Source organism: Manis pentadactyla, chromosome 10 (genome assembly GCF_030020395.1).
Source record: "Manis pentadactyla isolate mManPen7 chromosome 10, mManPen7.hap1, whole genome shotgun sequence".
NCBI classification, from domain to species: Eukaryota; Metazoa; Chordata; class Mammalia; order Pholidota; family Manidae; genus Manis; species Manis pentadactyla.
Window position 1 is genome coordinate 41,725,356 of NC_080028.1, and position 23,905 is coordinate 41,749,260.

The 23,905-nt window shown below is 35.6% G+C and overlaps 1 protein-coding gene and 2 pseudogenes across 1 annotated transcript; all 3 read left to right on the forward strand.

The window, feature by feature from the left end:
* The first annotated feature begins 1,712 nt into the window (after positions 1 to 1,712).
* LOC118926493 (olfactory receptor 10A7-like) lies at positions 1,713 to 2,442 on the forward strand (annotated as a pseudogene).
* A 5,892-nt stretch (positions 2,443 to 8,334) lies between these two features.
* LOC118926489 (olfactory receptor 6C74-like) lies at positions 8,335 to 9,282 on the forward strand (annotated as a pseudogene).
* Positions 9,283 to 20,448: 11,166 nt separating this feature from the next.
* Positions 20,449 to 21,604, forward strand: LOC130679026 (olfactory receptor 6C3-like). The gene has a single exon (XM_057486736.1). The coding sequence runs from the start codon at positions 20,449 to 20,451 to the stop codon at positions 21,385 to 21,387; it is 939 nt and encodes a 312-aa protein (XP_057342719.1). The 3' UTR covers positions 21,388 to 21,604.
* Positions 21,605 to 23,905: the final 2,301 nt, after the last annotated feature.

Sequence of the window (23,905 nt, forward strand, 5' to 3'; positions counted from 1 at the left end):
AAGAAGCAAAACGGTACATTGTCTAAAGCTATGCAATAATCATGGGAACTCAACCACAGTCTGCAAATATCTTAAAAGCACATCAGTATAAATCTACGGTGTGTTTCCACATGTGACCACGCTGTTTGTAGAAGATGGACAGTCTGCTGAGAGTTTAGCTGCAGTGCTCCACCATGTTGCTGACCAGGTCCCTGTTTGGTGAGGCCAAGTAGCCAGTAGCAAGGAGCAAGTGGCAGCAGCCTCGAACTCCCGTACTCTAGATAACAGACCTCAGAGTCCCAAGCAAAAGTAAGTTTTTGGTGTGAATCCACCAACTGCCCTTGTGATAAACAGTCTTCCCTGGCCCCTAGGGCCTTCCCCTTTAGCCCTCCTTAGATAAACCCCCCAGGAAGCATACCAAAACCCTGCTCATTTTGGTTTGAATTGACCAATCTGACCATAGCAGGGAACCCCAAAGTTCTCCCCCCTCAGACCCTAATAAAGCCATGTGCCCAAGTCCTGCCCTGCTCTTTCTGCCAGCACCCTGCCTTGTCTTCCCCAGGTGGCCCCCTGGAGAGTGCTGTGCACCTCCTCCAGGGCTTGTGAGTAATGACCTCCCTATCCCACTGTCCCTTGTGGTCTTCAGGTGAACCATGGCTCACCATCCTATACCCTATACCCTGGGCTCTACTTACTCAATGTTTTTTAGAAAAGTCACAGCACAGTGGGAAGCAGCACTATTTTGGTGGATAGGAATTGAGATGAGGGCTGGAAGGAGGATTTATTTATTGCAAATCGTATTTGTTCAGAAGTTTGTGATTTTATGCCCAATTCAAATGATAAGAATGTACATATGTGCAAAATAAGAAACAAAAGCCCAGTGAGGTCAAATTCTGGTTCAAGAGACAATATAAAAAAAAAATCACATAAATTAGCACTGTGAAGACTACTGAAATACAACAAAAATTATGAATATATGCTGTTTGTTTACTTATGTTTATTAACTGTCTCTCATATGCATATATATGTGTATGTGTATGTATATGCATATGTAAATGTGTATAAGTATATATACAGTAGATGAAGGCGTAAAATTCAGTACAGTTGAAGTATTTACTGAGATAAATGATTAGAAAAGTCAAAATAGCCCATAATATACTTTTTGCACCAAGGGTTTACTTTTAAAAATTAGCAGATGATTATATTTTAATTAATATCTGTCTGAACTCTTTCTACTTAATCCTAAAAAATAGCACGTCTCTGATGAAGAGCTTTAGGCCATGACCACTAAAGAGAGAAAAACTGTTTCGAGGTGATGTGTTAAGTAACCAGTAGGATTCATGCAAAATATGTACTTTCCCTTGATTTGTTCTATTGTAAACATTCTGCTTCAGATAAATAGAATATTAGAACAGTAGAACAGAGACACATTTATGGATTTTGTTGGCATTTTTGTGATTATATGTACATTTAAAGAATATCCTTTGACACATCTACTCTGATTCTCAGTGAGAAGCTAGTCAAAGATATGACTTGTGAAAAATCACACCAGAGTCACTGAATTTATTTTTCTTGGTTTTAAAAATAATCCTGAGACACAGGGTTCCCCCTTTGTTTTGCTCCTGGCTATCTATACAGTCACTTTTTTGAGCAACTTCCTTATTGTCACAGTCACCAGTGTGGATCCTGTTCTTCAAACACCCGTGTACTTCTTTCTCTGAAACCTACCACTCCTTGAAGTCTGTTTCACGTTGGTCATGGTGCCAAAGATGCTGGTAGATCTAGTGGTCGCCAGGGAAATCATCTCATTTGTAGTCTGCGGTACCCAGATGTACTTCTTTTTTGGCAGTTCTCAATGTTTCCTCCTCTCTAATGGCTTATGATTGCTTTGCGGCCATCTGTAACCCTCTCCACTCACTATTCAGCATAATGAATGGTCCCTGTGTGTGTTGGTGGCCCGAGGCTTTAGGGTGTCTGGTGTTCCTGTGTCTATGCTACAGACGGATTGGATGAAGCCCTTCCTTTCTGTGGATGAAACTACTTTTTTGTGGTGGTCCTCCAGTGTTGAAACTAGTTACTCAGGATACAGCCATGAATGAAATATAAGCATTTGCCTCCACACTCCTATTTATTATCTTTCCCTTTTCTCTCGTTTTGGTCTCCTACACCTGCATTATCAAAACCACCCTGAGGAAGCCCTCTGCTGCTGGCTGACAGAAGGCATTCTCTGCTTGTTTATCACCCCTCATTGTGGTATCCCTTCTCCATGGAACAGCAAGTTTGACCTACTAATGGCCCAGATCCAACCTGTCACCAGAGAGTAAGAGGCTAGTGTCATTGTCCTGCACTGTCATTACTGCTATGTTGAATGCCATCATCTACAGTCTAAGGAAAAATGATGTGAAAGGGGCAGTCAAGAGGACAATTACTTGGAAGTTCTTGCAGAAGTTAGCTGCTTCCTGAGTCCTACTGTGTAGATTATTTCCAAAGTAGGGGCAGCCAAATCCAGGAACCAAAGCTGAAAGGGGTAGATTTGCTCTTATTTTCCTTGTCCCTCACTGTGATGGGTGGAATTCTTGTATCAGTCAGAGTCCCAGGAAGAGACATATGGTACTCTCAAACTTGAATAATTGAGAGAATTATGACTCAGATTTACAGATCATTTTGGATTTACAAATATGTTTACAAATTGGAGGTAATTGTCACACAACTCATATGATGGAAATCCCTTATCTGTGGGGACCTGAAGGAGCAAGAAGAGTACTAACTGGAACCAGGAGAATGCCACAAGTAGAAGAAAAAGCCGCAACAGGATCTCTGTTTTTCAGCAGAGGAAGGCAGCCATCTCATCTTTATTCTGCTCTGACTCTCAGATCTCTTGGTGCCTGCTCTTGATCAAATAAAATCTGAGACAGAGGGCAAGAATGTCTGTTGATGCAGTAAATAAAAAAGGCCAGCCTTCTGGGGCACAGATCAGGATGGGTAAATTTATGAAGGTAAATGAAGATATCCGCCATAAACCATTACCTATTCTGTAGCTTAAGTTATGCAATGATCAATCATATCATGTGCTTTAAGTATCCTTTTAAAAGATTTATTGAAAGGTGGAGATTTGTAGTTGCCAAGAATTCATGGTGCAAATCCTTTGTAAGAGTTGCTGGTTTAAATGAGGTTATTTAGTAAAATTACCTTAGTATTCATATTTGGTGATATGATTCTGTACTTCTTTGATCATTGGATGAATCAACTTTTATTTTTTATTAATCAGCTATTAGTTGTTAGAATTTAAACAACAAACGTTCACTTGACACTATAGTAAAAACAGAGAGTGATGATAATAATAGGCAACACAATTCACAATTTATCTAGGCACTGCTTTTAACAAATGCCCCGGCAACAACTAAGTGATAGATCCTATTATACATTTATTTTTCATACAGGGCAAATTTGGATCAGAAGTTAAATATCTTGATAAGGCAAAGAGTTATTGAGAGGTGGCCACAAGAATTCAAATCCAGGCCTGTTTGTATTTGAAATCCAATATATTAACCTCTTAAAAATCTCTAGCTACATTTTCATTACTGTAAAACACCAACTGAACATGGGTATTTGTTTTTTAAGGGGTTAAATTTCCTTAAAACAACAGAGAAGAAAAAATGAGTTTGTGTCAAATTCAATTTTTGAAAATCTTTTATTTCCACTAGCATAGAGATATACTGGCTTTGAATATGCCTCATATATAATGGTCTCTGTTGCTCTATGTCATCATTAGCCAATGTTTTTCTTAAACACAGATTTTCTTTATGCAGTAACCACCCTCCATCAGTCTCTGTCAATTTTCAGGAAAATTAAGAAATCATCACAAATTTTCAACTTGTGACTCCAAGAGGTTTGTTTTAATTGAGGGTAATGAGAGTTTAGGGTAAGAAATATCAGTTCTTTTAATTCAGTTCCTCCTCTGATGGCATTTTGATTTTTTAAGCCTAATTTTTAATTGTGATTCCAAGAGGTTTGTTTTAATTGAGGGTAATGAGAGTTTAGGGTAAGAAATATCAGTTCTTTTAATTCATTTCCTCCTCTGATGGCATTTTGATTTTTTAACCCTAATTCAAATATTTTTAGATTAATATGTTATGGTTGGTGACCATCTGGTAAGACTCTATTGCAAAGCTCTTCTACTAGTTGTATGTCACTCATGAGTAGGTTGTGAGATTTTAAAATCAATTTAATAATGTATGTGTGTGTTTAATAAACTAGCATAATAAAACCTGAATTATAATAAAATAAACAATATCTGAAAAGAGCTATGGGAGCTCTTTGTACATAGTAAATACTATCTTAGTGTTTGATAGTATTATTGTTAGAATAACAGAAAATATGGAGTAGATCCTGCATGTTAATGGGTGTGTTTTATTTATGCATATATTATGTTAAGATTAAAATGTAAAATTAATTTCTTCCCATAAGATGCAAGCAGAACTGTTCACAAATCATATGCCTATTGCATATACTGTGTGATTTATATCCACGGCATTGTGCAGGAATTTATAATTACTGTGTTTCAAATACTTTTATTAAGATTCATGTAAGTCACAGAGCCACAAGGTCTTCATGCAGTCTTGTTAAAAGGAAACTTTTCAGTCTCAGTTTACAAGTTGATTTTCACACCAAAGTCCTATTTACCTCCATTCTTATCACGTGACACAGAAAGTCCACCTTTCAACAACATTACAAGCATGACACAGCACGGAAAAGCTGTCAGAGGAAACAACAATCATCAAAGCCTGAGAGACATGTTGGCATTATCAGGTACAGAATTTGAAATAACTATGATTGTTGTGTTAAGGCTCTAACTGAAAAAGTAGGAATTGTTCAAGAACAGAGAGATAATATGAATGGAGAGATGGAAACTCTAAGAATGAAAAGTAATGCTAGATAACATTAGCATTATAGATAGATAATCATCCTACAAGAGATAAAGAGCGCCACTCACGGGCCCATCATCAGTCAGCAGGACGTGGCTCATGAGAAAACTAGAGCCCCTGCCCGTAGGTCAGAAAATACTTTTCAAAGAGAAACCTTGAAATGCAAAGACAAAAAATGAAAAAAAGAAAAAAAACTAGACAATATTACAAAGACAGGAAAGGCAGCTTTCAGAATAGAAACAGAATGGCATACAGAACATGAAATGCTACGTGTATCTGGAGAATTAGTTATGGTGCAGCTTTTTCTGACAGGCTGAATTCTCCACCTTATATTGTCACTTTTTATTATAGGCAAAATAATCCTTTCTTTTTCTGTTTCCAAATCCTTATTTATGCATGTAGGATTTGAAAATGTTAGTGTGGGGAATGGAAACCACTTATTAGGGAAATTTATGTTGAATTCTCTGGAGACAGTTAAAAGTAGTCTTTAAAAAATATATATATATGTGTGTGTGTGTGTGTGTGTGTGTGTGTGTGTGTATTTAAAAATATTTAATGCCTGGGGAAAACTCCTATATACAATATAAATTTTGATCCTTTGGGAATTGTGTTCTTGGATCTCATATTCTCCTGACAATTCTTCCTCACCTTTAGATATTTTCCATCAGGGCACAGAGAACATTAACACTCCATAGGATCAAGTGTTGATTTGTAACAGTATGGATAATACTTAAAAAGGTATTCAAAACATAAATAAGTAAAATGGTAGTAATGGAGAAATTTAAAATAATAGTCTAAAAATCTGAAAAAGGACTAAAACCTTTACAAAGATACCACTTATACACAGGAAAAGACAGTCACAGATTGTGGGTCAGAGTGGAATTCAGAGGACTGAACACCAGGATGCTCTGTTCAACATGATGCTAAAGAGTTAAACACGGAAGCAGGGACAATTTTCTCTGAAAAGAATCTGTGTATATATCTTCTTAAAAAAAAGGTATTTGAGTTTCAAAGTGTTTTTGGCAGACTGCTTTAGGACTCAAAAAAGTGAAAAGAATTGGTATGTCTAAAATGTAAAGACCATATTTCTTGTTAGATATGTTTTATCCACTTTTTCTAATTTATCATTGCATTATAACATTATTTTCTCTAGCCTTTTAAGTTTTAATTTAGGGAAAATGCTGAAAGAGGATGAATGGAATACAATGGTAATTTAATATTGAAAAACTGTTCCTTTTTAACATTTATCTGATAGTCACAATGTGCAACACAACTAAACATGGTTGCATTCACAGGCCTGCCTTCTACAGTTTACCACTGTGGAGGGACTTTGTTAATTTTTTTACAGTGTATTTTGAGGGTAGCTGGTGTATGTAATTGTTGAAGTTAGACAATGAAATAATTTGATATGTTAGAATTCTGATTTAGGTGTTTTAGGGATATGCATTCCTACAATACTTTGTACACTATAATATGTCCTGTGCATATTATACACTGTGTGTGTGTGTGTATATACATATATATATATACATATATATATATGTATATATATATATATGTAGTATATGTAAATACATACAGAAATACACTATAATCTGGCCTATAACTATATTACAAAATATTGCCACGGGAGTAATTTGTGTAGATAAAGGAAATTTTATAATAGACTGCTTCACAATTATGTGAGTATAAAGAGAATGTTCAGGAAAAATAACAGCCATTTCTTTTCACCCACACTGTCTACATTATTAACATGACTTTGACCACAGATCTTATTTTTTTAGTTTTAGAATCCTCCTGTAAACTCCTCTTCATAACTTTGATTTGTCCTCATATAGTTTTTATTTATGTATGCTTTTTAAATAATAATGTATGTTTTAAGGTTGGAAATAATTATCTTGTTATTGTCAAGACAGGAAACGTTGTCTTCTGTAGTTTCTATCACAAAACTTTATTATCTGTGTTTGGTGATGAAGATACTGGAAGGAAATTTCTTGAGACATTATTAATCGTTTTTTAAAGAAGTACATTATAATGAGTTCTATAATTATATGTAGAAAATTTTGCATTTTTAAGAGGACAACTTGTAAAAACATACTCGTTCAAATTCAGTCCTGATCTCCAATGTGCCGGCTGTGCAAACCTGAGCAATGTGATCGTGTCACTTAATGTGAGCAGGGTGTTGAGAGCAGTTATCTATGTTGATATTGTTTAACCATGTGTTAGCCAAACATTTGAATATCCTTATAATAGGGAAACATATCCCTCCTAAAATTTGTGTTACCACTATTTTGAGATTTACTGTGTTTGAAATTCACCAAATACTCAGCTCCTCATCTCTTTTAGTCCAGGCTGATCTCAAAATAGTCCATCTTTCTGTCTGTATTTGAGACAAAGAATAAAATTATAAGTACAAAGAATAGAATTACATGAGGAGAAATTTCATGGTAACATTTTCTCTTTATTATTGTTTTTACTGATTTCTTTACTACTAAGTTACATATTTTTAATTTTTAAAAATTATCCTTAAACTTACTATTCTACATCTAAAAAACTCCCCTTTCCTCTGTAGTTTTTCATAAAACTTGGACATTATCTTTCTCTTCATTTTACTTCTCATACCTCATACAATTTCCTGAACCTGTATTTATATATTTATTTATGCTCCTATATTCCTTACTCCTATTTTTCATTTTTTAATAACCTGTAGAGGAAAACTGCTCTTTCTTGCTACATACAACCAACTGTTCCTGCTGAATTTGTATCAGGGTAAAATGTGTAAAGAGGGATGATAAGAGAAACTGCAGGATAGAAATACTAATAGAGACAGAAAATAAAATTATGTCCAATGCTCCACATGCACTGATCTCATTAGCCATGAAAGTGACACAGAAACTTATTTGAGTTGTGTCAGTTGAGTAAAATGGCAATGGTGTACTAGTCCTGTATACTGATGGTGGCTAGGTTTGTATGTGTAAGGGTATGTGTGTGTTAAATGTTACACATGGGGTGACATACTTGTAATGACAGGTATCATTTTGCTTCCAGTATGCAAGCTCCTCATAGTGAACAGAAAATGACATCCATCCCAAACTCTTGCATAAAATAGAGAAAAAAGTTTCATTCCATATTTTAGAAGTCCCTCTAACTTCCCTCCAATTTATTTGACAAAACGCAATAAACATTTACTGTCATAACATAGGTAATCCTCTGGTAGAATTGCAAAATAAAGATTGAACTCTGTCCAGATACTCTGGAAAGGAAAATTGTTGTTCTTCCTGCATGACCATCTTTAGAACGTGAATGAGCCTTGTGTTCCTCTAGCTGAAACATGACCTTCACCATTAGTTATCACTGTTACTTTCTCACTGGGATGCTCACTTTCTTGTTCTTCTTTTTCCATTTAGACCTGGGCAAATAGAGGACAGTAATGGGGAACCACACAAGAGTGACAGTGTTCATCCTAGCAGGTCTGACTGATGATCCACAGCTGAACGCAGTGTTGTTTACCTTCCTGCTGCTCACCTACCTTCTCAGCATCACTGGCAATCTGATCATCATCACACTCACCCTGCTGGATACTCACCTCAAGACCCCCATGTACTTCTTCCTTCGGAATTTTTCCTTCTTAGAAATTTCCTTCACAACTACATGCATCCCTAAATTGCTGGTGATGATGGCAACTGGGGACAAAACCATTTCCTATAACAGTTGTGCAGCTCAAGTGTTTTTTGTCTTCCTTCTCGGAGCATCTGAATTTTACCTGCTGGCAGCCATGTCCTATGACCGCTATGTTGCCGTCTGTAAGCCCCTGCATTACACAGCCATCATGAGCACTAAAATCTGCACACAGCTTGTCTCCTGTTCTTGGCTTGCCGGGTTCTTTACCATCTTTCCACCTCTCCTCTTAGGCCTAAACCTTGATTTCTGTGACTCCCACACTGTTGATCATTTCTACTGTGACACAACTCCCCTCCTGCAGACTCCTGCTCAGACACGCAGCTGTTCTAGACAATGGGATTCGTTTCAGCTTTGGTGACCCTTGTGGTCACGTTAGTATTGGTGATAATATCATATATGTATATTGATTTAACAATTCTAAAAATCCCTTCAGCTAATCAGAGGAAAAAGCTTTTTCAACATGTTCTTCTCACATGATTGTGATCTCCCTTTCTTATGGCAGCTGCATCTTCATGTATGTTAAACCATCAGTGAAACAAAGAGTATCTTTTTCTAAGTGGATTGCGGTGCTCAGTACCTCTGTTGCACCACTTCTGAACCCTTTCATCTGCACCTTACGGAACCAACTGATGAAACAAAGGTGAAACAAGCCTCCGTGAATATGACACACCGGGTTGTTTCTCTCTCAAAAAAATGAGTGTACTATTGCATTATATATAAAGGAAATGAAAAAAGGATCCCAAATAGTAAAAGTAATACAATAATGCAAATAATATAAATAATCCCTAGTAATACCAGTGTATCCAATAGTACCTTCCAAGACATAGTTTCCTCCTTTTTCCCTTTGATTTCTATAATATTCTTCATAATTCTTTATTCATAAAAATCTTTGTTCCACAAAAATGAAATTCCTCTGTATTTTTCTTTAGATTTTTGTTGTCATAGTAGTTCCTTTTCCTGTGTATATCTGAAAGAAATTGAGCTAAAGTTTTCAATGTCTTTTGTCTTCGATTTCTACTTATTCAAGAGTATAAAATATTAATTTTAACTATATTTTATGTAGCACACAATTCAAAGGTCATCAAATTATTAAGTAATTTTTATTTTAGTTACTTTTAATCAGTTAATTAAAATTTAAATAAATTTTTAATTACTTAATAATTACTTATTAATTAATTAAAAGAAAATGTAAACAGAGATTATCCATCTGTGTAATTGTTTATGTTTGAAAATATTTGTTAAAAATTTGATTGTTCTGTCGAGTATATTTCATAGAAACTAGATATTTAGAAGAAAATTTGTTTGAAAAATACTGTCTAAAAGAGCAGCATAAAACATAAAAAGGAAGAAAACCACATATAAAATATAATTGGCTGAACAATTTTACATGTTTCTATACAATTTGTAGGATGTCCTGGATTTTAAAAGATATTTGGGTCAGAAACATGATTTCAGGAATAATGGTTATCTAAACAATTGATTATTACATTTTATTCATGATAATTCTGGTCTAATTTGTTTTCAGAAAGCAGATATAGTGATCATGAGTATTGTCTAACTTTTAGAAATTTTAAGAGCACAGAATTAAAGTGAACAAATTATCTATCTATATAATATATATATATTATATTATTATATTACATAAGGCTATCTCAGTATTCCGACTACTTTGCTTTTGTTCATGTGCCAGTTAGGGTAAGATTGCTTATAACATACTACTTAAGTTAAGCCATTAATTTATCATTAGCTCTTCCAAAAACACTTATCTGTATACTCTAAAATGCTAATTACCTATTAGTTATTTATCATAGAGGACGTTCTGTAACTCTTAATAAGGGCCTAGTGTTTCTAAATTAAGACATCCCCATTGCTGCTGCTTCCCACCGGCTGGCAGGTTGAAGTTACATCATCCGTCTTCTCTTTATTTCAGTTTGTCTGTGACGAATCACCTGATACTGTATCTATTAGATCAGCTACTGTTGGTCTGAATCCTGAATCCACAGATACTTTACTACTGCTGTTCTTTGTTTTTGGTTTTGCTTTTTAAATTGAATATTTTTTGAAAGATATTTAAACAAGTATTGGATCTTTAATAAATTTTTAAATACAGGAACAGCATATTACTTGAGAGAACTTCCACAGAAATATTGGAGTTCTTCCCTGAAATGCTTTCAGCTTTTCTGCTCTAGTGAGGCAGGCGACACAACAAATGGGATAATAAGATAGGAGATACTTTGTTGACCACCTACTAAATAGAGGCACTGCTATGCATTTTATATAAATCATATAATTCTGGAAATAAAATTGTATATCATAATTATTACTAGCATTATATATAAGAACAAAAGATAGCTCAGTAAGGATAAGGTCATTTTGTGAGAAACAAAGCTATAATGATTAGTGAAAGCTTAGTCAGGAAGACTTAGTTTTCATTTTTTCAATTGAAGACCTTAAAGTTTTTTAAACATTTATATTAAATCTCTTCACACTTCCTGAGTTGTCTAGGAGGGGACATTGATCTTCTTTACATATCCAGAGCTCTGAATGAAGACAAGTGTATTAATAGTATCACTTTGCCTTGCTTGCAGTCATCCTTACCTTGAACTGCCACTCTTGTGCTTTCAAATACCTTCCTGTCTCAAAATTGATAAGCTGTCCTGAGTCCTCTAAGTCCCCAAGTCCAATATCACCATGCTTAAGAACATTGTCTATCTTTTCAAGGAAGAGTTAGTTACTCGATTCTGAGTAACTTCACCCTTAATACAACTTTTGCAAGTAACCCTAGTTACTCGATTTTGAGTAACTTCACCCTTAATACAACTTTTGCAAGTAACCCATTGGCACCTATCCCACATAAGTAATTCTAGCTTGCCAATTGATTTGCTCATAAGATTAACTTTTTGAATTAATTTTTCCAAAATAAATTCTGACAGATACATACTTCTATGTCTGAATATGGACAGAGACTTTCTTTTGCTCTTTCATCAAATGAATATCTACCTATGATAAAATAAAGATAAAGTCTTCCTAAATAAAAGCCTATGACTGAGAGACCCTAATTTATTATTCAGAAGAAATCTAGGCAATCATCCTTGCTTTGTCTCAAGACACATAGCTCCAATTTTGGTCAATTTAACAATAATATAAAATCCCTTATCTTACAAATACATTAAAAATTTTTTTTACTTCATTTTGATATCTCATTATGATACTATTTACTGAAAGCTGAAGTAGACTTCCCACTGTGACCAAAATACTTGAAATATTTTATTTCTAATAAGTGTCTCCTTGCTTTATTTGTAATTTGAATTTAGAAAGCATCAGCTTTGTCTACATTTAGCTATTATTACCTCTATATTTTTTTCATCTCACATTTTCTCCTGAACCCTCTTTTGTTTGGTCTATAATTTACCAATTCATTTACTCTGGTTTTTCAAACTCCACCTTTTCAAATTCATTGGTTGTTTTATTGTCATTGGCAGGAATTTAAGTAATATTTAGTGTAGTTGACCACTACCTTTTATTCATATAGTTTATTTGCCCTGGTTAGATGACACATTATTATGTGGGTTTTTCTGAATGTATTGGCTGTTCTTTCTTATTTCTTTGCTGGCTTCTCTTGTGACTCATTGCTTGATATGATAATCCCCAAAATTCTAAGACTCCATCTGAACCCCTTCTTTATAATCCTTATAGTCAAGTCACTTACCTGAATGATAGAGCACTTCTGATTCCAAATTGTGTGTGTGTTCGTGTCTGTGTGTGTATGTGTGTTTATGTAAAGTGGCTAAAAACATTTCAGAATTGTTGACAAATTTGAAAGAGTAGATTGAAGAAGCTCAGAGAATACAAAGAGAAAAAATATATATAATTAGGAATATGAATCTACAAACTTATGAAAAACCAAGACAAAAAGAAACTTGAAGGCAATCAAGGGAAACTACATGTTCCCTACATAATAACAGGAATAACAATTAGACCTGACTTCTGTTCAGAAGCACTGCAAACAGAAAGACGAGTGATGACCTACAATTGTACATACAAAAATGAGAGTGAAATGAACATTTTCTTAGATAAACTAAAACAGCAGGAATATATTGCTAGCAAACCTACCTTACAAGAGATGTTAAAGGATTTCCTTCCAGGAAAATCAAAATGATATGTCAAAAAACTGAGTTTCTTCAAAGAATAGAGAGTTTCAAAAATGGAGCAAAGGAGGATAAAATAGAATGTATTTTATCATTTACATTGCTCTACAATTTAAGAGACTGAAACAATGATGGTAATAATGTTTTGAATATTTCGTGAAATGAAGTTAATGGCAAAAATACAAAAGAGATGAGAGGGATGTTTTAAGAATACGTGATCATAACTTGCTTACACTTCGAGGGAGGTGGTATAGAGGTAGACATAGATCATTTTGAAATGCATGTTCTAAACCAGTGGGAAAATGACAAAAGGTTTCAAAAGTACTCAAATATTTGTAAGTTAGAAAATACTCTTTTAAATAATCTATTAAGGAAGAAGTCTACAGGAAAATTGCAGAAATTTGACATGAATGAACAGTAATCAAATAAGTGTGGGAGAAGGAACTAATCTTCCTTATGGAAGAATCCAAATACAGGTAGGTAGATAAATAGACAGACAGACAGTTATTCCTTCCAGGAAGAGAAGCTTATTAATCCTTCTCCCCTCCTTTGATGTGGGCTATTTAGTGATTAGTTGCCAAGAAAATATTATAGACAGGAGAAAAATAGCATTTTTTTTTTAAACTGGAAAACTATACCTTAAACAAGTTGTCAAGAAAAATATTAACAGTGATAAGTCATGGTGATGTCATTTACCCTCTGATATGATGGGATGATAAGCATTTAGTCATTCTTATATTCTTTACCTAAATACAGAACACTAATCTATTACTTAATAAAAAAAGAGAGAAATCCAAATTGAGGAACACTTTTAAAATTGCTTGACAAGTGTGGGTAAAATTGTGATATTTCCAGAATCTCTTTTGGCCTTAGTGCATCTACATATCAAGAGGTGTTTCCAAGGGGTGGAGAGAAGTAGTCCATCCAGACAGAGATAGGTGATTACAATGGGAAGTGAGGGCATATCTGGACCCAAGAGGTTGGGTGGGGTCCCTTTTGGTAGCTTGGTCGTGAGAGATATGGGCAAGCAGAAGTGGACAACTGCTTGTAAGCAGTACATGGGTTTCTCCCACTTTATTTCTCCATTTGACTGATTTTGGTTTCAAAGATAATTTGCTCCCAGCTGGAAAAATATTTTCCCCCAAGAGTTACAACTGGTGATAGCCGACAGGATCTCTGAACCCAAAATTTGTCTTCATATGTGAGATGCTTGGGTGGGCTTCCCCTAGAGAACATAGGGAGGTATCAGAAATGCCCAAGTGGATGGTGGTGAAGCCCCAGTGGCTTCTGCAGTGGGGGTGATGACTCACCCTTACCTCTGGCAGCGTTGGAGGGTGCAGCTTCACCTGGGAACACCCTATCCATGGGGCTTCCTCCTGGGGAATCCCCAGTGGGAAATTGGTCTATGGTAAAGCACATCCTAGGTGTGTGGTCTCTTCCCCAGAACTGGGGAAGGGTGAAAACACTGGAAGCTATGGAATGAACCCTCCGTGACGTAGAAGACTGCTTAGAGGCCCTGAGTGGCCATGTAGAAGCTGGGATTGTGGGATATTTGTTTCTTGAGATAGTAGAAAGCCTTACTGAGGAGAGAGGCACACTCTGGCCTCACCTGGGTATGCTGGGCGATTACCTATGGGATGCCCTTAAGAAAGAAAGACAGTTACTGAGAACAGGTCATGCTCCTGGAAGATGTGTTAGAGTGAGGAAGGAGGCGGCAAGATGATTTGTGTTACAGGAAGCAATGGGGGAGGGGAAGGAGCAGGGCCCTAAGTCCTCCATGTGGTAGAGGAGATGTCAGAGGAGGATGAGGGGGAGGAGCTGAGGGCAGGACGGCTGCCGAGACCACCTCCAGGGGCACCAGCCTCTCCACACAAAAGGCTCTGACCAAGGTAGTAACCACCTGTCCCATTGTGGGGTCGGTGTGAGCCTGGGCCCAAGGGCCATGGAGTGGCATGGCACAGATACCTGCACTGGCCAAATGGGGTGCATACTTACAGCAGTATAGTGCCCTCTCCAATGGCACCTTAAATGGACAACTCCAACACTTATTGGGGCCAGTGACGTATACTAGTGGAAAACAGGAGGAACTTGCTTTTGAGCCATTGGTAGCTGAGACTCCTTATTAGGAGGGAAAAGCCACATACCTGAAGATGCTTGGTACACAGATGGCTCCAGTCATGGGCAGCCCCCAAAGTTTAGAGCTATGTCTTTCCATCCTAAGACTGAGACAATATGGACGAAAGATGAAGAAAGAAGAGCAGTCAAGGGGCTGAGCTGTGGTCAGTATGGCTCATGATCACCCAGGAGCCCTCCCCTATAGTTGTCTGCACTGACAGCTGGGACGTCTATCAGGGCTTAACCCTGTGGTTACCAACACGGTACCATGCCAACTGGATGGTTGGTCACTGGCCCCCTTGGGGGCAAGAGTGTGGCAAGACCTATGGGCCTCTGGTCAAACTGAGACAGTTACCATATGTCATGTGACTGGCCATTTGCCTTTGTCATCCCCAGGGAATGATGAAGCAGACACACTGGCCCAGGAACATTGACTTGAAGGAAAGCCTGCCTCTGACGTAGCTGGATGGTAACATCGGCATCCCTTTTTTGTGCCGGGTCATGAGAGGTACTGGTGAGCAGAAGTGGATGACTGACTGTAAGCAATAAATGGGTGTATCCCACTTTATTTCTCCCCTTGACTGATTTCAGTTTCAAAGGTAATTTTCCCCAGGCTTGTAAAATATTTTCCCACCAGAGTTACAACAAATCTCCTCCAAACTGACAAGTAAATGAACAAGAAAGGACTGAAAAGCAATCAAAGTCCAGATGACAATAAGGATACTGCATGAGTAAATGCTGTGTAGTACCCTGGATTGTAATAAAAAAAGGAAATTAGTGAGAACACTATTGAAAGAGAAATAAATTTAGGTCTCTAGTTAATAGTAATGTACCAATGCTTCTTTTTCAGTATATCTTTTATCTTGACAATAGTATACTGATAATACAATATATGTACAGTTCCTGTGTAGATTTTTCCCAGATAAAAGAGTTGAAAAACAAGCTGCCCTCTAAAACATCAACACAAACTGCTTGTGTCATTAGTGCAAAAAAATCAGTGAGGACTTGAGAGGCCAGGGCCTAGGAGAGCAGGGTACTGACTAAGTGGATGCCCCCTATTCTGTAACTTTCTCTTAGAGCCTCTTGCTCTTTTGTATGCAGTATGTAGAACATGTCCCAGCAGGAAATGGTGGGCCGCTGCTTTCCCCTCTCACATGGGGCTGGGGAGAAACAATCTGAATTCTATAAATGCATCTGTCAGTGCAAACAAGACCTTTCTTACAGACAATAAAAACCTCTATAAAAGGGAATTAATGACTCAAGAGCCTGGCATTTTGCAATATTACTTCCGTAAACTTGTTTGATAAATCCTTAGTGGCAAGCAATGGAAGACTGAGGCCACCAGTACAGAGTAACATCTGACTGATGGAGAAGCTGAGAATCGAAGAGGAAACTCCTGCAGTCTCCTAACCTCTGTCTGGGGAGGGGAAATCCCGCGGCAAAATACCTAGCTGAAACCGAAATCAGTCAGTCAAAGGAAGAAATAAAGTTTAAAACCCATTTATTGCTTATAAACAGCCATCCGGTGTCTCTCTCTCTCTCTCTCCTCTTGTGGCAAAAGTGAGCGAATACTCCCCTCAACCTCTCAAGTCCAGACAAGCCCTTCCTCGCCCAGGTAATTACACATTGATAGGGAGATGAACTACTCTCCACCCCTTGGAAATGCCTGTTGATATGGAGATGTGCTAAAGCCAGGCGAGGGATTCTGGAAATAATTGCGATTTTATCCACACTGATGAAGAATTTTAGAATCTAAGAGGAAACTCCTGCAGTCTTCTAGTCTCTGTAGACAAAAGCTTGAAGCTATGATTTGCCAAAGTGGAAGAGCATGGGTAAGTGCCTAGGCCTTTAGTAGATAGAGCCACTGACATCTTATACCCTAACAATATGCACAATTAATTCATCATCTCACATCATTTCACATGTTTTGGTCAAGGTTGTCTGCTTCTACCTGTGTGCCAGGATAAATTATTTTAAATGATTAGTACTGATGTTCTCAAGAAACTACCCAATATTTGGAAGTAGAGAACAGGAGTTCTTGAGCTGTAAAATTAGTTAGAAATATTCAGAATTATTTTACAAAATATATATGAACATATGTTCTTTACTGTGTGACACAGTAAAGAAATTAAACAAATATGAAATATAAGTCCTAGGAATCAGGTTTTGATAATAACAAAGATTTGGTAGGATATGAATAAAACAAATATCCCAAAGGTTTAACAACAACAAAAAATATTTTTATCTTATTTAAATGGTCAGTTTGTTATGTTGAAACTCTTCCATGAAGTCGTCGTGTTTATGAACTGGTGTGGCCTGAAATGGGTCCAGAACCTGGGTGTGTTTTTTCTTATTGATTCCCCATCCGTAGGGTGATTGCTCATACTCATGGCTCCCAGGGGCTTGTCACCTGTCTTCATTGCAAGAATGCGAGGGTAAAGAAGGAAAGGAGAGCAAGCCTGACCAATCAAGTAATAATTCCTGGAAGCTGCATGTTATCTCTGTTTACATTTTTGAACAGAACTTAGTAACATGGCTACAATAAGTTGCAAGGAAGGCAACTATAGATGTAGGTAAATAGTCTCTTAATATAGAAGTGGAGAATGCTTTGGAATTATGAAATCTTTAAGATCCACTAGCTAATATCACAAATACTATTTGGAGGAAAAACAGCTTTCAGAATAGGAATGGAATGGCATACAGGACCAGAGATGCTAGGTGTATCTGGAGAATTAATCATGATGCATTTAGCCAGAGGTACAATTTTTTCAATGACAGGATAAATTCTCCAATTTATTTTGCTACTCTTTATTATGAATTAAAATATTTTTATTTTGCTTCCAAAGCCTTATTTCTAAACATGGGATTGCAAAACATCAGTGTGTGGGAAGGTAAGCATATATTAAGGAAATCTATATTGAATTCTCTGGAGAGAGTTTAAATTAGTGTTTTCTTTGTCAGTGGTTATTTTAAAAAATATTTAGTGCCTGGGGAGAGCCCTGGTACACATATAAACTTTTGATCCTATGGGAATGGTGTTCTTGCATCTCATATCTTGCTGAGAATTCTTCATAGTCTTTAGATGTTTTCCTTCAGAGCACAGATAGCACAATTACTCCATGGGATTAGTGTTGGTTAATTTATACGGCACTGTGAATAATACTTAGAAAACTATTTAAAACATGACTAAGTGAACCGTAGTGATGGGGAAATTTAATACACTAGTCTAAAATCTGAAAAAAATCAACAACAAAACCTTTACAAAGCTGCCACTTATAACAAGAAAAACAGTCACAGAGGGTGGTTAGCGTGAGTTCCACCAGAGAGGAGTGGAATGCCAGTGCGTTCTGTATGGCAGGATGATGAAGTAGCTAAATGTGGAAGCAGAAGTTAAATTTTGTCTGAAAAAAGATATCAGTGCATAGTACATCTTCTTAAAAATGGTGTTTGAGCTTTTAAGTGTTTTTGGCAGACTGCTTTAGGACTCAAGAAGATGAAAAGAATTGGTATATTTAAAATTTAAAGTCCATATTTCCTGTCAGATATGTTTTACCCCATTGTTTTTCTCCTTTTATCTTTACCTCATTAATGTTATTTTCTCTAACCTTTAAATTTTAATTTAGGGAAAATGGTGAAAGAAGACAAATGGAATACAATGTAATTTAGTATTGAAAAACGGTTCTTTTTAATTTATCTGATAGTCCCAATATGCAACACAACTAAATGTATCGTATGGACAGGCCTGCCTCCTAATGCTTTGCTTATGTGACTTTTGTTAATTTTTTACAGTGTGTTTTGGTAGTAGTTGGTGTGTTTGACATAGAACAATTCTAATTAAGTGCCTTAGATATCTGCATTCCTGCAGTATCGCCATGGGTGTGATTTGTGTAAATGAGGGAAGATGTATAATAATTGCTTCACAGATATGTGAATGTAAAAGGAGTGTGAACGTAAAGGGAAAAATGACAGTCATTTCTTTTCACCCAAACTGTGTACACGATTAACATAACTTTGAGAGAAGGTCTCATTTTTTGTACATTAGTATCTTTCTATAAACTCCTCTAGATGTTATAGGTAAAAACTTTTGCTTTACCTTATATGTTTATTTTAATTTAGGTATGTGCCTTTTCTAAATTACTGCATGATTTAGAGGTTGGAAACAATTACCTTGATATTGTCAAGACAGAAAACATTGTGTTATCTAGGGTCCATCACTAAACTTTAATCTTTTTCTGTGTTTGATGATGAAGATACCAAGGAATACAATTTTTTTTAGAGATATTATTAATCCTTTTTTTAAAGAAACACACTAAAATCTGCCCTACAATTATTTACACAAAATATACTCTTGAAAGGACAACTTGGAAAACACACTCTTTCAAACTAATCCTGAACTTCAATTCACTAGCTGTGCAAACCTCAACAACACAACTGTCTCAGTAGGTACCTGGCATTGAGAACAGTATTCTATAATGAACATTTTAAGTATGTGTTGGCCAAACATCTGAATATCCTATCATAGGGAAAAGATTGTGTCACCCCAAAAATTTGTGTCAACACTATTCTGATATTATGTGTTTAATAGTTACCAAACACTCATTCTTCATCTCTTTTAGGCCATGCTTAATACAAAGAACAAAATAAAATGAACACAAAGAAAAGAAATAGGTGGAGAGAAATATCATTGGTAAATATTTTCTTCTTATAAATATTTACTTACAAATTTTTAACTTACTAAGTTAGAGATTTACTTACTAATTTACATATTTTTAATTTTTCAAAATTTTACTCACTCATTAATATATTTTTAATATTCTTTTGAAGTTTTTATCAGACTCACTCTTCTATCTCTAAAAAACCCTTCTTACTTCTTTAGGTTTCCATAAGTTTTGATTTTATCTTACTCTTCTTTTACCTCTCACACCTCATACAATGTCCTGAACACATAGTTTTATATTTCTATCTGCTTCTATATCCTTCCTCTCATTTTTCACTTCATTTTAACTGGTATATTCTCATCTTCACAACATGCATTAGAAAACTGAAATTACCATTGTGCTTACTGATATACTCAGGGTACAAGGTAGGTAGGGTAGTTAGTGATCATAACAGAGATAAGTGAAATGTGTGTGTATGTGTGTGGTTGGTTGGGTGGGTGAGGTGAATGCAAACATGGGCTGAAATACTTGTAATAACAGGTATAGATTTTCTCCTAGTATGCAAATTTCTTATATTAAACAGAAATAGCTCTATCCCAAACTCTTACATAAATCCAAGAGAGAAGAAAATTTCATTCTATGTTTTAGAAATCCCTTTAACTTCCCTATAATTTATTCAAATAAAAATGCTGAAAATTTACTGCCACGATATAGGTTATTCCATGTTGCAAACTAAAGATTGAACTCTCTGTATAGATACCCTGGAAAGGCAAACTACTGTTCTTCCTGCCATGACCATCATTGGAACATGAATGAGCCTTGTGTTGCTCTAGCTGAAACATCATCTTAACGACTATTATCATGTAACATTCCCGTTGGAATAATCGTTTTCTTCTTCTTTTTCTTCTTTTTCATTTAAACCTGGACAAGTAGATGGCAGTAATGGGGAACCACACAAGAGTGACAGTGTTCATCCTAGTAGGTCTGACTGATGATCCTCAACTGAAGGTGGTGGTGTTTACCTTCCTGCTGCTCACCTACCTGCTCAGCATCACCGGCAATCTGATCATCATCACACTCACCCTGCTGGATACTCACCTCAAGACCTCCATGTACTTCTTCCTTCGGAATTTTTCCATCTTAGAAATTTCCTTCACAACTACATGCATCCCTAAATTGCTGGTGATGATGGCAACTGGGAACAAAACCATTTCCTATAACAGTTGTGCAGCTCAAGTGTTTTTTGTCTTCCTTCTCGGAGCATCTGAATTTTATCTGCTGGCAGCCATGTCCTATGACCGCTATGTTGCCATCTGTAAGCCCCTGCATTACACAGCCATCATGAGCACTAAAATCTGCACACAGCTTCTCTTCTGTTGTTGGCTTGCTGGGTTCTTTACCATCTTTATACCTCTCCTCTTGGGCCTAAACCTTGATTTCTGTGACTCCAACATTGTTGATCATTTCTACTGTGACTCAACTTCCCTCATGCAGATCTCCTGCTCAGACACAAAGCTCATCGAGATAATGGGATTCATTTCTGCTGTGATGACACTCGTGGTCACCTTGGCAATGGTGATAATATCATATATGTATATTGCATTAACAATTCTAAAACTCCCTTCAGCCAATCAGAGGAAAAAAGCTTTTTTAACATGTTCTTCTCACATGATTGTGATTTCCCTTTCTTATGGCAGCTGCATCTTCATATATGTTAAACCTTCAGTGAAACAAAAAGTATCTTTTTCCAAGAGAATTGCAGTTCTCAATACCTCTGTTGCACCACTTTTGAACCCTTTCATCTACACCTTACGGAACCAACAGGTGAAACAAGCCTTCATTAATATGATACACAGGGTTGTTTCTCTCCCAAACAAATGAATATCCTATTGCATCACATGTAAAGAAACAAACAAAGGGACCCTGGCAATACCAGTGTATCCAATAGTAGCTTCCAATACACAGTTTCCTCATTTATTGTGGTTTCTTTGCTTTGTTATTTATCTCTATCTCATTTCAAGCTGTATTTTCAAAAAGCTTGGTTTCAAAGAATTTTATTTTCTTTATAGTCTTCAGTATAGATTATTTTCACTTCACTTCTTTTCCTGTTGATACCTGGAAAAACTGAGCCAAGTTCTTCAGCCTTTCTCTTTTATATTTGAATTCTAGTTAGTCAAGAATATAAATATATTTAATTAAAATATATTGAATGTAGCATGCCATGTAAAGGTTATTATCATTGTTTACTTGCACTTAATTACAATCTACATAAAATAATATTCATTTATGTTTTTGAAATACTACCAATTTTTGTGTGTACTCTACTGAATGAATAAAAAGAAAATTGTGGTAGAGTTAACCGTTAGTAGTGTTAATGCTCAACTTAGAGAGTGTTTGTCTATTAAAAAGAAAAGGTCATTGTGTTAAAATACATCCAAAGGATCTGGTTGTTTTCTATTACTGCATTGTTAACATTTAGAAGTATTTCAATTGTAGATGAAAAATGGTTTTTCTCATTACCTTATTTAAAAAAATAACAATGAAATACCATGCTTGTTAGGTGTTTCCATTCTCAAAAAGCTCCCTTTGAAAACTTGGGATACTTCTGAAGCTATCTGGAAACTGCTTATAAATGACTGATAAATGAGGAGGACAAGGCTAACTCAATGTATTTATTCTTTCCGTTTGTCACTCATATATATATATATATATACATTTAGAGCTATATTTCTACCTACATATATACATTTATAGCTATACTTTCTACCAGTGACACCAAAATATTAGAATAAACTGAACCTTTTCTTTAGGATTTTTGAATTCCCAGTAATAATCTGGAATTTCAGGGACTCAACTTCTTTGTCATGACCAGAATTTAAAAATATTAAATATAAAAAAGAATTTTTTCACAGAAACACATCATGGTACATGATTTCTTTTCCAGAAAAGTTTATGAATTAGGCAATTTCATTTCCTTTTTAACTTTTGACCTTGATTTGAAGAAAACGTATTTTGAAAATACCATCTATAAGAGCATAATAAAACACATCCAGGAAAAAAATCTATATAACCTGTAATGGACTGGGCAGTTTTTTATGTTTTTGTATAACTTGTTAATAAACTAGATCTTAAAAAGACATGGGAGTCATAAATACAATTTCAGGAATAGTGGTTATTTAAACAATCTATTATATTGTCCCTTAATCATTTATATGCATACAGTTTCCATTTTAAGAAAATTGATCAAGTTATCCCATAGCATTATCTAACTTTAAGAAATTTAAAGAGCATAGAAAATGAAAAAAATACATATAATATAATGAGGCAATATAATAAAACCAAAAGTTAAGGCTCTTCCAATATTCTCTTTAGTTTGTATTCTGCTATCTATGGTAAATAACTAGTAAATAACAGGTATTTGAAAGTATATAAATAAAGCATTTCAGAAAAAATGACAAAAAGGTTTATATATATCAACTTCTTATGGTTTGTAGAACAGATGATTCAAGAAGTTTTAAATTAGAAATCATACATATCCCTTTATGTGTCATTAAGGAAGATGAGGTTAAGGAAAGCATTTTTATTGCTTTTACTTCACTTTCCTATATTTATGTTTTGTTCCATACATCATATAGATGTAGGAAAGCATCAACCCATTTCATAGACTTCAAATTTCATAGAGTATCAAATTATAAATAGGAAGATTGATAAATGTAGCAATGTGTCGTCCAGAATTGGTTTGCTTAAACTGCCTGAGTTAAACCACCTTTTTGTCATTTTTTCTGAAATGCTTTATTTATATACTTTCAAATGTCTGTCATCTACTAGTTATTTACCATAGAGGATTTCTGCAACTCCTTGTAAGGGTTGAGCTCTTCTAATGTAAGACTTCCCCATTCTCACCACTTCCCACTTGCAGGCAGGTTAAAGTTGCATCACCTGGTTTCTCTTTATTTCAGTCAGTCTCTGATATTATCATCTCATTAAGTCTAATGGAACCACTATCACTGGCCTCTGAATTCTGAATTCCCAGTTAGCTTAATAGTGCTGTATTTTTAAAATATGGTCTTGAAAAAGTAACACAACTCTTTAAATAGAGGTACAACTTGTTTCTTAAGGGAACCTCCACCAGAAAGGCTGAAATATTCACCTTGAAATTCTTTCAACATTCTTTTCTTTGAGGAAAGCTGAACAACAAATATGATATAAAAACAAAATTTCTATTTTGTTGATTAATTGCTGGATTGCATGCCTGGTGGGTATTTTATATGTTATTCTGGAAATGTGATAAGATACAATGATTACTATTAGCATTATGCATAGGAGCAAAAGATTGCTCAGTTAGGACAAAATCATTTTGAAAACCACAGAGTAAAAAAAATAGATCATAAAAATTTAA